Below are 13,547 nucleotides of genomic sequence, written 5' to 3' on the forward strand. Positions count from 1 at the left end.
GTCGCACAGAGTCGGACACGACTGAAGCAACTTAGCAGCAGCAGCAGCAGCATACCGTACTGAAAACTGAGAACCACCTGCTTAGAAGACAAGTGTCATACTGCTTTTCCTTCCAGAGCAGCACCCAGCCCAGGCTCAGCACTGGGCAGAAGTTCAGGCTGCATGATTCTGTGCACCATCGGATCACTTGTAAGAGATCTCACTAGGCCTTCCAGCCACATTTCTTGAACCCATCTCCAGGGCAATAATAATCCATTCCTTGCCTTTTACCTTATTGACAGAACCCAGTATTTCAGAGACCATCAAGCCCAACCCCACTCACAGTACACGGGAAAAGTGAGGCCCCGAGGTGGAAAGTGCCTTAAGCGAGATCACACAGCTAGCTAGCAGCAGAGACAAACAAGAACTTCCTACCCCACCTTCCGTGCCTCCGCTGACCCTGTAGAGAGCACTAATTAGGGATCGCACAGAACTCATTTCCTCCACCACCACCACCATCCCCAAACCCATTTCCACCCTCCTCGCGTCCCCAACCTCCCTCCGTCCTCTCCAAGTCGACTCGTCTCGCTCTATTCCAGGACTTCACAAACTCCACACTCCCCAACTCCAACCCTACTGCTTCTGGCAGTCCCTCGCCTACAAAACACACAAACTGAGAGAGCGCCATCAGACAGCGACTCGGTCATCTCGCAGTACACCGTGCGCGGGGGTACTGCGCACGCGCAGGCGTCATCTAAGTCGGCGCGCGTTAGTGACGTCACGGGCGGTGCCACCCCTGAGCCAGGAGCCCGAGACTCCAGCTCCGAGTAGCAGGTCGTCCGTCTGTCAACCTGCTTCCCGCGCGACTTCGGGCACAAGGAACGTCTGCGCCACAAACTTGGACGAGAGAGGCTCTAGTGGTCGAGGGCTGCTGAAGAAAGTAGAGACGGGTGAAGAGTGAGCGACGCCTGAAGGAGACGTCAGCAGAGCGCACCGGAAGCGGTCCGAGAATGACGAGTAAGCCGGGTTGAGGGCCACGAAACTGGAGAGGGGTGGGGTGTTAGAGAGCCGGAGACTAGGTCTCAGTATTGGTGGGTGACTGGGTTGCAGGGGAGTCTGGACGGAACTGCCGTGGCCATTGTCCCGCCTTCTAGAAGTGTAACTGTGGCCCGGAGTCCCGATTGGCCTGGCGCAGCCTTTGAGCTAGAAACTGATGTCGGGTTCTCTGGGCCGGAGGAGGGGGAGGGGGGCTCCCTGCTCCCTGGTGAGTGGTGCTAGAGGGGGGCCCAAGGCCTTGGTCTGACTTGGCTGCTGTCTCCCATGGTGGCGTGGTCCCTTTTCCTCTCTACAACCCGGTTTCCCCTTTTGTAACGGTTGGTGGCATCACCGACTCAATGGACATGAGTTTGAGCAAGCTCCGGGAGTTGGTGATGGACAGGGAAGCCTGGTGTGCTGCAGTCCATGTGGTCGCAAAGAGTCGGACAGGACTGAGCGACTGTACTGAACTGAAGGTACTGATAATGGTGCCTGACCAGCCAGCTGTTCTGTGAACGACCCTTTTCTGGTGTAAAGCGCAGAGGGTGCGCTGGGGAACAATACCACTAACTTTGAGAGTTTGAGCACTGAGGAGGTGAGCAAGCACCCTAGGCAATGTATATAGTCAGGGGAGTGACACCGTTAAAACTGGATTTTAAGTTCCACTTCTGCCTCTTGATCTACGTGATCGAGTTAAGTGTCTCAGCATATCTGAACTTCCAGTTTTCTCAGGGCATAACAGGAATGTGTGTGTGTGTGCTTAGTCATGTCCAACTCTTTGCAGCCCCATGGACTGTAGCCCACCAGGTTCCTCTGCCCATGGGATTTTCCAGGCAAGAATACTGGAATGGGTTGCCTCCTCCAAGGGATCTTCCCAACCCAGGGATTGAACCCATTTCTCTTGTGTCTCCTGCATTGGCAGGCGAATTCTTTACCACTGGCACCACCTGGGACTATATAGTAGGAATAATAACGCCTTTAAAATGGTCACTCAGAAAGTATGAGATAAAATATACATAGCTTTTAATTGGTCATGGTAGGTATTGAGGGCTCAGTAACTGTTAGATGTCTGATACAGGAGAGAAAAAAAGGCCTCTGGGTTTAACGCTAGGCACCTGTGACAGGTGCAGTCATTCCTGGGGTTCCATACCCTGCAAGTTACTTTCTACAAACAGATTTCAATCCCTGTCTTCCAGTTGAGGGAGAGTCATACTCTGTATATAAAACTTGTAACCCCCTTGGTTTGTTTGTTCAAATGTATTCAGGGAAGCACAACAGAGCTGGGATGGAAGAGTGTAGTGTGAACCATATTTTCTAGTCCTTTGGCCCTTAAACCAGGCCTTTGTCTCATTCTTTCAACACCCATATTCTGTCCCCAATGCTGTGGTTTTCTTCTTCAGAAGAAATTAAGAAACAAGAGTGTGAAAGTTTTTGAAGGTTGAAACCATGTTGAGCAATATGTATTTTGAGCTTGAAGAAAGCTCTGTGGTATTTTATCAATTTAGGACACCATCAGTTGTATGATACATCTCAGCTTCATTGATAATAAAATGTGAAAAGTCTTTTTTTAAACATCAAACAGTAAACAAAATGTAATAGTTTCAACTGTCCTCATCCTGAAAAGCCCTGTCACATAACTGTTAAATGAGATACATTCTTAGAGTTCTAGAGCAACAGATTCCAGAGACTCTGACACATTCAAGTTTGAGAAGCACTGAAGCACACCACTGGGACTGCTAGGGTGGATGGATGTGGCTGGAGGGTAGGACCTTAGACATCTTGAGAAAGCTCTGGTGCTGTGCTCTTTGTACCACCTGTCTTCTGTCCCTCAATAAGCAAAGTGCTTTTCCTGGTTAGGAAAGTCTTAGGATTTACAGCCATAGCCAACGGGATTGATCTTTCCATGTTTGTGTGTGTGTTTTACCCCCCTAGGTGTGGTCTACCATGCCTTTTCTCAGAAGGAGGCAAAAGAGCTCGACGTTCAGGTACGGTGCTTGGCAGGGGCTCTGGGAGCAACAGAGGTGATGGCAAAGATGGCTCAGCGGCTTCTTAACTTTCCCACAGTTTACTCCTCGCGTCTCAGCAGACATGTTAGGTTTAATCCAGGTCTGCTGTTCTGCTGGCCTGCTTTCCCGGAGTCAGGTGTGGTAAACTGGGACTTCTTGAGGTGTGTCACCTCACCATGTGGGGGACACCAGGCTGTGCTCCCCTGAAGCCTGTCATGGTGAGCACTGTCATTTGACCTTGTTACTCTGCCTGCTTCACTCCTGAAGAGGGAAGACAGATCATATTTCAGAAGTGTAATTTATGGATCGTATCTGAGTGCTACAGACATACTTTGTCAGTTGGGCAGAAGGTTCACTGGTGACTCATAATGAGGGAGTTACTTAGGAAATCAAGATTTTGAAAGATTGATATACCTTTATTTGGCTTCTGCATGAAAGGTGGGCCACTTAGGTGTTTAAAGAATCAAATGTCCTCTCACAATAATAATAGCGATGATAGTGAATTTTTACTTAGCATTTAAAAGCACAGAGCTGAAGCTGACTGCCCTCCTTACTGTGGGGAACCTTGAAGATTGTGGGTATCACATTTATGCCCATCTCCCACCCATCCCCAAGCCCACGTCTGCTCCATGAAATGAGAGCTCAATTACTATCGACACATGAGCTCCAAGGTGTTTGCAGCCCAGTTAGTGCAAAAGAAGTCCAGGAAAGGCTCTGCCAAGAGGGAGAGCCTCAGTAGAACCTCAGTGCTCCCTGGGGCTGTGGCACACATCTGGGCAAAGGCACTGGAATGAGGAAGAGACTGGTGGAACTTCAACCTGAGGGACAGCAGTGCATGTTCTGTCAAGAATTACACGCAGTCATGACAGTTACTTTGCCCAGAAGCTCTCTCTAAGCTCAGGCGCTCAGTCACAGCCACATGATGCTCTGCTCTGTGTGGAGAAGCGTGAACGTGCAGGGCTGACAGTTTCTTTCTTCATGCAATGCCAGAACCAACTAGGAGAGTACCAAGCCACGTCTGCAAGGCTGAAGACTCAATAAAGAGTATTAATGATACGGCCAGTGTCAAAATTGCTGCGGCTGGGCCCAACCTGGAGTTCTTGATGATGCTGTTTTTTCCTAGTGTTAGGGTCATTTCCTTTGAGGCCATCGCTTGCCTTCATTTGATCATGGTTGATTAAATACTGTTGCCTTATTGTTTTTCAAGCTTTCCTCCCTTTCAAGGATGAGCGAAGTCTTTTTGTCCATTTGGGTTTTTGCTGTGGCTTTTTGTTTTTGTTCTTAACTAACCTCAAAGAAGTAAAGTAGGAAGTTGGAGTCTGAGGTGATCGATCTGTGTGGCAGTCACAAATTGACATTTAAATGTGGCTTTCACTTCTGGCCAGCTGGTTTGGCGGACACTCGGCCAACAAGAGGCTGTGTGGGCCTCCGTGGGTAGATAGGTGGGTCGGCGAAGGTGGCCACCTGCTGTTGCGGTGGTGTGTGGGAGAGCCCAGGGCCCTGGGTGGCCCCAGCCAGGGCAGCACTGCACCGTCTTGTCCCCAAGCAGCACTCGGGAGCCCAGCGGGCCGAGGCCTTTGTGAGGGCCTTCCTGAAGCGGAGCATGCCCCGCATGAGCCAGCAAGCCCTAGAGGACCACCTGCAACGCAAGGCCGTTGTCCTGGAATACTTCACTCACCGGAAGCAAAAGGAGAAGAGAAAGAAATCTAAAGGCCTTTCTGCCAAGCAGAGGAGGGCGCTGCGGCTCTTTGACATTAAACCAGAGCAGCAGAGGTATGGCGAGCTTTTCCTGCCTTTCCATGCCAGCGGTGTAACCTTCCTAGTACTGAGTACGGATTTGGAAAGCTAGGGCTTTCCTGGTGGCTCAGACCGTAGAGAGTCGGCCTGCAACGCGGGAGGCCCAGGTTTGATCCATGGGTCGGGAAGATCCCCTGGAGAAGGAAATGGCAACCCACTCCAGTATTCTCGCTGGAAAATCCTATGGACGGAGGAGCCTGGTGGGCTACCATCCATAGGGTTGCAGAGTCTGGCACGGCTGAGCAACTTCACTTTGGGAAGTTAGGCAGCCCCTGTTCCGCCTAAGCTAAGAGAGCCTCTCCCATTTCTGCCACAAGGGGGCAGCCTTCCTTTACCAATTCAGACCTTTTTGAATTTGGCTTCTGTCCTATCCTTAACTAATAAGGCCAGTGCCAAAAGTGAGTCTGTCGCCCATGACAACGGGGCGACAGTTTTCTTAGAACAAAAGGAACTGATACTTCTTAACATGTATCTCTCTGTAGCTTTTAATAGCACTAGACAGTCACCCACTGGGGTTTTATTGCCAAAGAACGTGCTGCCCATGTGTTTCAGAAGTTTCTGAGAGAGACATCACTCTCTGTGGGAGGACATGTTCCTCCCTCCAGCTGACACTCTATCCTTCCTTGGCTACAGTTCTGCATTTGCATGTCTTAGGACTGTTCATATGCTTTGGTTCCAAAATCTGTAGCCAAATAGCCTCCCACATCCCACAAGACAGAATCTGTCACTTTGTTCATGGCCCCCTCACAAAATCAGCTGAGTTTGGGGAGGAGGAAGGGACTGCTGCCTGCCCCTGGTGTGCCTCGCCCCTGTCCCTACCGATGGAGTCCACTTTGGGTTTCAGCCTGAGGTTCTCATTTCCTCTAACCAGTAGCTTCGTTAAGCGGATTCCTCATGAAGCATCAGGAAGGCCCATTCGGGGTCCTCTCACCTGCTTCCTCCCTGGCACCCTACCACTTCTCACCCTCCAGACAGACCCTGTCACCTTGCACATGGACTTATGACAACCAGCCACTCCTGTTTACTGAGGACTTACTGGGATCAGCTTCCTATAACAGAAAACCTCAGAACAGCAGTTACTTAAACAATAAGCCAGTAGCAGTGGCGCCTTTTCTGCTGTGAAAAGTCCAGTTGACTACCATCCTGGGCTGGTGCAGCAGGCAGCTCCACAGCCATCAGACACCCCGGAGTGCAGCCTTGGGTGCGTCCTTGCTGCTGCACCAGCTTTATCTAAGGTGTCTGCTTGAGCGCCAGCCGTCACGGCTGCATCTAACCAGCAGGAAAGATGAAGGGGCAAAGGAAGGCAACGTCTTTCTCGTCTCATTAGCAAAAACTTAGCCTTGAGAGTGTTCTACTGGAGAGGAAACTAAGATTTAAGAGGTGAAAGTACTGGATTTCAGTGTGGTTATAGGAAGCAGAACTAGGATTTGCACCCAGGCCCCAGTGATCCAGGTCATTGTCCTTGGCATCAAGCCAAGCTCTGTGCTCTTTGGATGTTATATTGTCATATATTATAAATGTCACATGGCCTAACTTTTTACCTCTATCTGAATTTGCCACAGATACAGTCTTTTTCTCCCTCTACATGAACTCTGGAAACAGTACATCCGGGATCTATGCAACGGCCTCAAACCAGACACGTGAGTTGCAATTCTGAAGCCTTGCCCTTTGGAGCAGAACCTAAGGGACCCTGCTATTAGCATTTCCTGGCTGCAGAAGTCTGTAGACCTGTTTACTTCTTTCAGAATTTATCATCATGGTATACACTGAAAGCTTGTATTTACCTCTTAGGCAGCCACAGATGATCCAGGCCAAGCTTCTAAAGGCAGACCTTCACGGCGCTATTATTTCAGGTAATTTGCCCAAAGAGCACGTCATCCGGGTGCCCAAGCCATCCTTCAGTGCCAGTTCCTTTCACTGCTGAGATCCCCACATCACCAGCACTTAGGGTAGGAGATGACTATAGACATCTTAGTCCATTCTGGCCACTTGTTGGATACTCTTAAATGGCCTCTGTGTGCCTTCTCCACACAGAGACCCCTGCTGGTATCCACACACAGCCTGCTACCTTGAACAGTCCCGTGGTTTTAAATGTCAGCTCTGGACCAGCAGTCCCCAAATTGTCACCTCCAGCACAGACCTTACCCTTGAACTCTTTGAATTCAACTGTCTGCTGGATATAGCCACCCAGCTGGGCAGTAGTCACTGTAAACTGTACACGTCCAAAACAGAAGCCTGGGCCTCTCCTCAGATCAGCCCTTCCCCTGGTCTTTGTCGTCTCAGTTGCCACTGAGGTCGGTGTCAGTGACACCACTGAGCACTGCTGAGGGCCACGGTAGCAGCGCACCGCTCCCCTGCTGGTTCAGGCCGAAAGCCTAGGGCGCATCCACACCTCTCTCCTCATCCGCACCTCCGAGATGTGAGCACACCCTAACATCCAAATCTAAGCCGCTGCTCCTCCCCTGGATTATTGCAAAGCCGCCTGACCCTCTTCCTACCAGCACACTGCTCCTCCCCTGACCAGGCAGCCAGAGGGAGGATTTTTTTAACTGAAAAAGTTCTGTCCCTTCTGCCTCTTTACTGTGGTCCAAACAGCCTGTCCAGTCTCCTTGGGCAGCAGGTCTAACCACACTGGCCAGCTTTCTGCTTCTCACCAGGCCTGGCCCTGCCTCAGGGTCTTAGCATTTGCTTCTTCCCTCTGCCCAGGAGTTCTTTGTGCTCACAGATTGATTCTTTCTTGTTATTTGGGTCTCTGTTCAGATGTCACTTCCCAGGGGTCTACCATTACTAAAGGTGACCCCTCTCCCCCATTACCCGGCCCTTGTTTTTTTTTTCGTAGCACTCATCACTTCAGAAAATACAGTTGTCTGTATTTGTTACCCCTCCCACATTAGAACAACAGCTCCCTGAGAGCAGGACCCAGGACTGCCCTTTTCACTACTGTGCCCAGCACCTGCCTAGGACAGTGCCAGACACAGCAGGTGTTCCGTGACCATGTACTGGCTACGCGGGAGATGGGTTGCAGGAGGTGAGGGGCCTGCTGCCGTGGTGGCAGCTCATTGCTGGGTGACCTGTAGTGGCTGCCCATTCTGGCCAGAGTATAGGAGGTTACAGGAAGACCATGGTGAACAGGTGTTCATTCAGGTCCTGTAAGTGAGACTTGGCCTTGCCAGAGCAACCCAACTGTGGGTCTTGGTGGTATTGGATACATGTGTGACCTCTTGGCTCCAGAATCCTGCCTAGGACCCTGTGGCAGCAGGCCCTCTGAAGGACACCTTATCAGAGCAGCACAGAGGCTATAACGCACCCAGTAAGGGACTGGGAAACCTGGGTTTGTCCATGCCCAGCTGAGTAGCCAGCACTTAGGACAGGAGTGCTGCCCCTCGCCATGCCCCGCCTGGTGCCCTTTCTTCCTCTGCTGGCTCAAGGTTGGGAACAGAGCCCTCATCCCCGACAGGCCTGGCTGCCTGTGGCTCCGCTAATAGCACAGAGGCCTGAGCCCTGAACTGCCCTTTTCCTTTGCAGTTACAAAATCCAAGTGCCCCTCCTATGTGGGTGTTACAGGGATCCTTCTACAAGAAACAAAGCATGTTTTCAAAATCATCACTAAAGAAGACCGCCTGAAAGGTACGTGACTGCATGGCCGTGGCTAGGGCCGCCACAGCCAGCTCGTCGGCCCTTTCCTCAGGACTCTAAAGGTAGTTTGGCCTTTCAAGTCAGCAGATCCCTGCCTGTCTTACATCTCAAGCCTGGAGAGACCATCCTGGCACCCAAGGCTCTCCCTGAGACACTTGTCAGCCCAGCCATCATGGCCAGATATGATCAAGGGAAGGAAGGGTTGCTTGGCTGTGCCTCCAGACACCTGGGTCTGTTTCCAGGACTGAGACTCTCCACCTGCCCAAAGGCTGCTGCTTCCCAGAGGATTGTAGCCAGAGAGCTAGTAGGGAGGAAGCCAAGGCAGCGCCTGCCCATGGAGTTCCCAGAGCCCGCGCCCTGGGATCCAGGGACTCGAGTCCCCGCTCATCTGCCCGTTGTGCTCACCGCTCTGGCAGAGGAGCACCTGGTCTGTCAGGATTCCCACACCCCCGCCTTGCCCACGAATCCAGAGATTTCAAAACCGCAGTGGGGGTTGTTCCTTTAATTTTTGACCCTTGGATTTCTTGCGGCTTGCTTCCGTTTCCCTATATGTTCCTCTGCTCTCATTTAAACCTCAGAAAGTGGTGCACAGGTTTCCCCAGGAAGCATAAAGCCATGAGTCTGTCTGCAGGTTATGTGGTAAGACCTGTTTGTGGCAGTTTTTCTGGGAGTTTTTGATTCTGGGAGTTTGGTTCATAGCCTTTCACCCTGAAAACTAGGTGTTGAGTTATATTTAAAACGTGAGTACATTGGCCTTCTGGTAGAATCATCACCTTCATCCTGGTATTGTTAACTTTGTGGGTTCCTCCATTTCCTAATGTCTTCCCTAGTAGCTTTGTTTATTTTCTAATACAAACATCTTGGGAATGATAGTTTCTGTAAAAGTGAACTAACTGCCAGAATTTTTTCCTTATCCTTTTTCTCTTACTTTTTTTCAGTTATCCCCAAGCTAAACTGTGTGTTCACCGTGGAGATCGATGGCTTCATTTCCTACATTTATGGTAGCAAATTCCAGCTACGGTCAAGTGAGCGGTCTGCAAAAAAGTTCAAAGCCAAGGGAACAATTGACCTGTGAGCTGTTGCTGCCTAAGGGGATTATTTATTCCAGCCGAAGACTGGAAACATCCACCTTTCAGGAAAGAGATGGTCAGGCCAGTTCTGGTTATAGACCACTTCCAGCCAGTTTAAATCAGCGTTAAGGACACTTAGTCATCTGGGAAGAAGCACACTGTACTGAGCACAGAATTCAGGGACCAGAGGGATGTGTCTTTGTAGATGCTCTTGTTTTTATACTAATCCCATGGAGAGAAAAGATCGGCAGAAAGCACCAGGATTAACACAAGTTGACCTAAATAGTTTATTTGGTTTTCCTTTCTCATACTTTTCTGTGTTTTCAGAATGTTGTTTGATAAATCAGTAGTTTGTATGATAATAAAATATGCGTGTGGGCATGAACAGGCCACAGGAGTGATTTCTGCAGCACAGCCAGGACGGAAGGGAAGAGAGGCCTGAGGCTCTCCCTGGCTTGTGCCTTTACTTTGCTCTGGGTGCCATGAGGCCCCGAGTCTCACTAGTTCAGAGGTGCCTGCATCTTCGATGCGTCACTTTAAATCATGCCTTCTGTCAAGCTCTGTGACCTAACCAAGGTTTACTTTGCTGTTTCTAGAAAGCAGAAGAAAGTTCCAGTACAGGGAGCTTAAGCCTATGGAGTGTTCTCAATTCCTGAGTCTATTAGGTTCCAGAGGAAGGTGGACTGAAGGGAAAATAAGACTACAGCCTTTCCCAAGGTCTAACTTGCTAGGAAAGCCTGAGTCCCCAACGGTGCCGCCTTAGGTGACTTGGTTCCATTTCTGCTGCCAAAAAGCATGGCTCTCCAGGCTGACCCTAGGCCTGTGGGCAGTGTGCCCGTGGGCCAGTAGATGGGGCCCTTCTACGCAGGCCTGAGTACAAACACGCCGAATGAGAACGGTGGGGACCAGCCTTCCGGGTCTGCTATTAAAAAAGCCGTGTGGCTTAGAAGGCCCTATCACCGTTTCCTTTAGCAGCAGGTGTTTGCCAGTCAGCAAGGTGAAGGCAGAGCACTCCTGATGACAAACTGGTGGCAAATCATGTGCTTTTTGCTTCCACACCAAGAGAAGCAGCAACGCCAGAGCTTTACTTTCTCAGCCTTTCCCGCTCAGACTCCACATGGGACAAGACACGGCAAAGGGAGTGTGAACACTCATTTCACATCAGCTGGAGAACAGAGAAAAGGCCTGGCTGTGCCTCCTGAAGGCTGAGCCCACCGAGAGTCTCCCACGGTCATACACGCCTGGCAGCTCGACCCCGCTTCCCTCTCTGCTGTCCCTCACTTAGCAGGAGGGTCTGGGTCTCCTGGGGTGTTCTCCGCAGTCTAGCCACCGTTGCCTGTGGTTTGGAGCACAGTTCCCAGCACCACCTCAGACAGGGCATCCTGACCCAGTGACAGCCATTGGGTGTGGCCACAAGGACATCAGAGTCAGAGCACTTTCTTGCCTGGGCCCTCACCACCTGAGAGGGGTCAAGCTGGGATTTGAACCCTATAGTCTAGCTCCAGAGCCACACGTTTTAGGATGGGAAGCGACTTCGAGAGTGTATCCTTTATTACCTGGGTTCCCGCTTTCTGAGGGAATCTCTTGTCTTTCCCATAATACGGCTTCTGTTCTTCCGGCTGTCTGAAAGTGCCACACTGGTAACAGCATAGGTGCTATCACTTCTAAATCCCACTGCTCTTACCCACCCCTCTGCAATGTAAAAGGCGGCCAATGTTGTATAAATATACAGTTGCTTTCCAGAAAAGTTGTTGGAACCAATTGCCATGTGAAATCTGTTTTTCATTTGGCTCAGACTCAAGTTTCCATGTGAGTGGCTGTTTAGTTTGTAGACTTCTCTCCCCCTCCCCAAGGAGACTTGGTGAGAACGCTCACCTGCCACAAAGCTGCTGCTGCTGTGCTGCCTGTTTCTGGGAGACCCTTTTGTCCCTAGGGGCCATGAGGCCCTGTGCCCCATGGACCACGCCGTCCTCAAAGGCAGAGGAGGGGGTGAGGAGGGCCCAGGCTGGGCTGGGCGCTGACTGTGAGTGAGCGAGCCCGATGAAACTGTACTAAACACTGCGCAGGCAGGTGCATGGGGCTGGCCATGTCCCCGTGGCTGCAGCACAGGGCTTGTCTTGGAGAGCAGTGTAGTTCTTTGCAGTCCAGTCTCGCCCATCTCCACTGCCCAGGGAGCAGAGCTCCAGCAGAGCTGGGGCCCTGGACACATAGGCTACTCTGAGACACAGTGAAATTTGCCTTGTGTATAAGCCTTCATGCAGGGGAGAACCCTGTGCCCCAAGAGAGGCCTGTGAAGCAACAGAAGAGTTAACACCATGGGACAAGACAGGAGACGTGGGTACAGTGACCCACTGTCCCCCCCCCAAGAGCGAGCGGGCCCCAGGCCCTTTACATCCCCTAGGGCCAGTTCTGAGAAGGACACAGCCACAGTGCAGGGCCTGCAGAGGACAGGCCAGCGCCTCTAGGGCAGGAAAAGGATGAAGCACCTGGAGGGTGAGAGGGGCAGCGTGGGCCATGCCTTATTAGCCCAGCCTGCTATAACAATACTGCAGGGAGTCAGCTTAATCAACAGACATTTCTTTTCTCATTGTTCTGGAGGCCGGACGTCCAAGATTAAGGTGCCGTCAGGGTTGCTGTCTGGTAAGAGCTTTCTTCTTGGCCGCATCACTGTGTCCTCAGATGACCACCTGTGTGCACTCGGGGAGAGGTGAGAGGAGATCGCTGATGTCTCTGCCTCTTATAAAGACACCAGTCTTATGGAATTAAAGCCCCACCTTCCTAAGCTTATTTAACTTTAATTACCTCCTTAAAGGCCCAGGGCTTCAACAGAGGAATCTGGAGGGACCATGATTCAGTCTATAACAGCCATGGAGGTGTCCCAGGTGGGACAGACTAGTTGTGCCCTGCACCCTGACCCACATCCTCAGATACTGGCCTGGCCCAGCCTTCCCACACCCGTCTATGGGGTGCTCAGACCATTAGCCAGTTCATCCAACCCACCTGCTGGACCCTGAGCTCCCATCACCACAGGATTCCAGAATTTGCTCATGGAACTTCAACTCAGCTGCTCCCTCCAATACCAGGAGCTCAGACGGTTCCAGCTTCTCTTACATTTCTGCAAACAGCTCCTCTTCCCAAGCCCTCTTCTTGGGGCCAGGCAGAGTCTGGTTGGGAAAGGAAATGAACACACAGGTGGGCAGAGTGGGCAAGGGAGGCTCCCTGGAGGTGGCTCTGGATCCAGGCAGTTGTGGGATGTTTAAGAGCGCGGTCACACAGGCTCGGCAGGGGCCTGCAGGGCCAACATGGAGGACCCAGGAAATCACCTGCCCAGAGGGCCTGGGGCCAGCAGAGGAGAGACAGGAAAGGCTCTGGGGCTATGGCTACCAAACTCAGGAGATGCCCAACAGGAGAGGAGAGATGGCGGGAGCCGCTAGAAAAGTTCTACTGCATTGGGGCAGGCTGTGGAATTGTGCTGATCCAGTCACCCAGTTCTGAAGTCTTCCAAGGCCTTAGTAGCACCATCTGTCAAGTGTGGCCTTGAGACTAGATCAGGGCTTCCTGAAGTGGGATTCTGGCACTACCTGTGTGAGAATCTGCAGGATATGTGTTAAAAGCAGCCAGATTCTGGGCTGCAATCATACTCCACGGGTGGAGCCCAGACAGCTTTCTGTTTCTCTAAGACCCCAGCTGGTTCCTCCAATCGTTGATGTTTGAGGATGCTGGACTCCAGATGGTATCTGAAGTCTTTTCCAGCTCTGACATCTGGACTGTGATTTAAGGTTTGGGCCTCTCGGGATGGTGCTTTCTGAATGCTGGAAAAGATTGTCAAATGACTGATCTCTCAGGTTTTGAAGAGTAAACATGAGCATTCCCCCCAAAAGCCATAAATTATGGTAAAAAGCTTGCTTTCTGGACAATGGCTTTAGTTCTAATTTAGTTTGCATTTCTTAACTATAATGTCTAATTAAGACATCTGTTAAATGTCTATAATATTAATTTAATAGAGGGGGTTCTAATAGAACTG

General features: G+C 51.0%; 1 protein-coding gene across 2 annotated transcripts; it reads left to right on the forward strand.

Annotated features, from left to right (window-relative positions):
* Positions 1–714: 714 nt before the first annotated feature.
* Positions 715–9,913, forward strand: POP4 (POP4 homolog, ribonuclease P/MRP subunit). 2 transcript variants are annotated; one of them, XM_055552533.1, is made up of 7 exons: positions 715–996; positions 2,947–2,999; positions 4,567–4,793; positions 6,380–6,457; positions 6,609–6,670; positions 8,343–8,444; positions 9,392–9,913. In XM_055552533.1, the coding sequence occupies exons 1-7, from the start codon at positions 990–992 to the stop codon at positions 9,526–9,528; spliced, it is 666 nt and encodes a 221-aa protein (XP_055408508.1). In that variant the 5' UTR covers positions 715–989; the 3' UTR covers positions 9,529–9,913. The 2 variants fall into 2 exon arrangements, with proteins under 2 accessions (XP_055408508.1, XP_055408509.1); XM_055552534.1 differs by having other exon boundaries at positions 716–996; positions 4,570–4,793.
* The last annotated feature ends 3,634 nt before the right edge of the window (positions 9,914–13,547 follow it).

Source organism: Bubalus kerabau, chromosome 17 (assembly GCF_029407905.1).
Source record: "Bubalus kerabau isolate K-KA32 ecotype Philippines breed swamp buffalo chromosome 17, PCC_UOA_SB_1v2, whole genome shotgun sequence".
NCBI lineage: Eukaryota > Metazoa > Chordata > Mammalia > Artiodactyla > Bovidae > Bubalus > Bubalus kerabau.

Coding starts and splice junctions, on each gene's coding strand:
- POP4 (XM_055552533.1), top strand. Junction 3,000..4,566: donor CAAAAGAGCTCGACGTTCAG/GTACGGTGCTTG, acceptor CTTGTCCCCAAG/CAGCACTCGGGAGCCCAGCG. Junction 6,458..6,608: donor AACGGCCTCAAACCAGACAC/GTGAGTTGCAAT, acceptor TTTACCTCTTAG/GCAGCCACAGATGATCCAGG.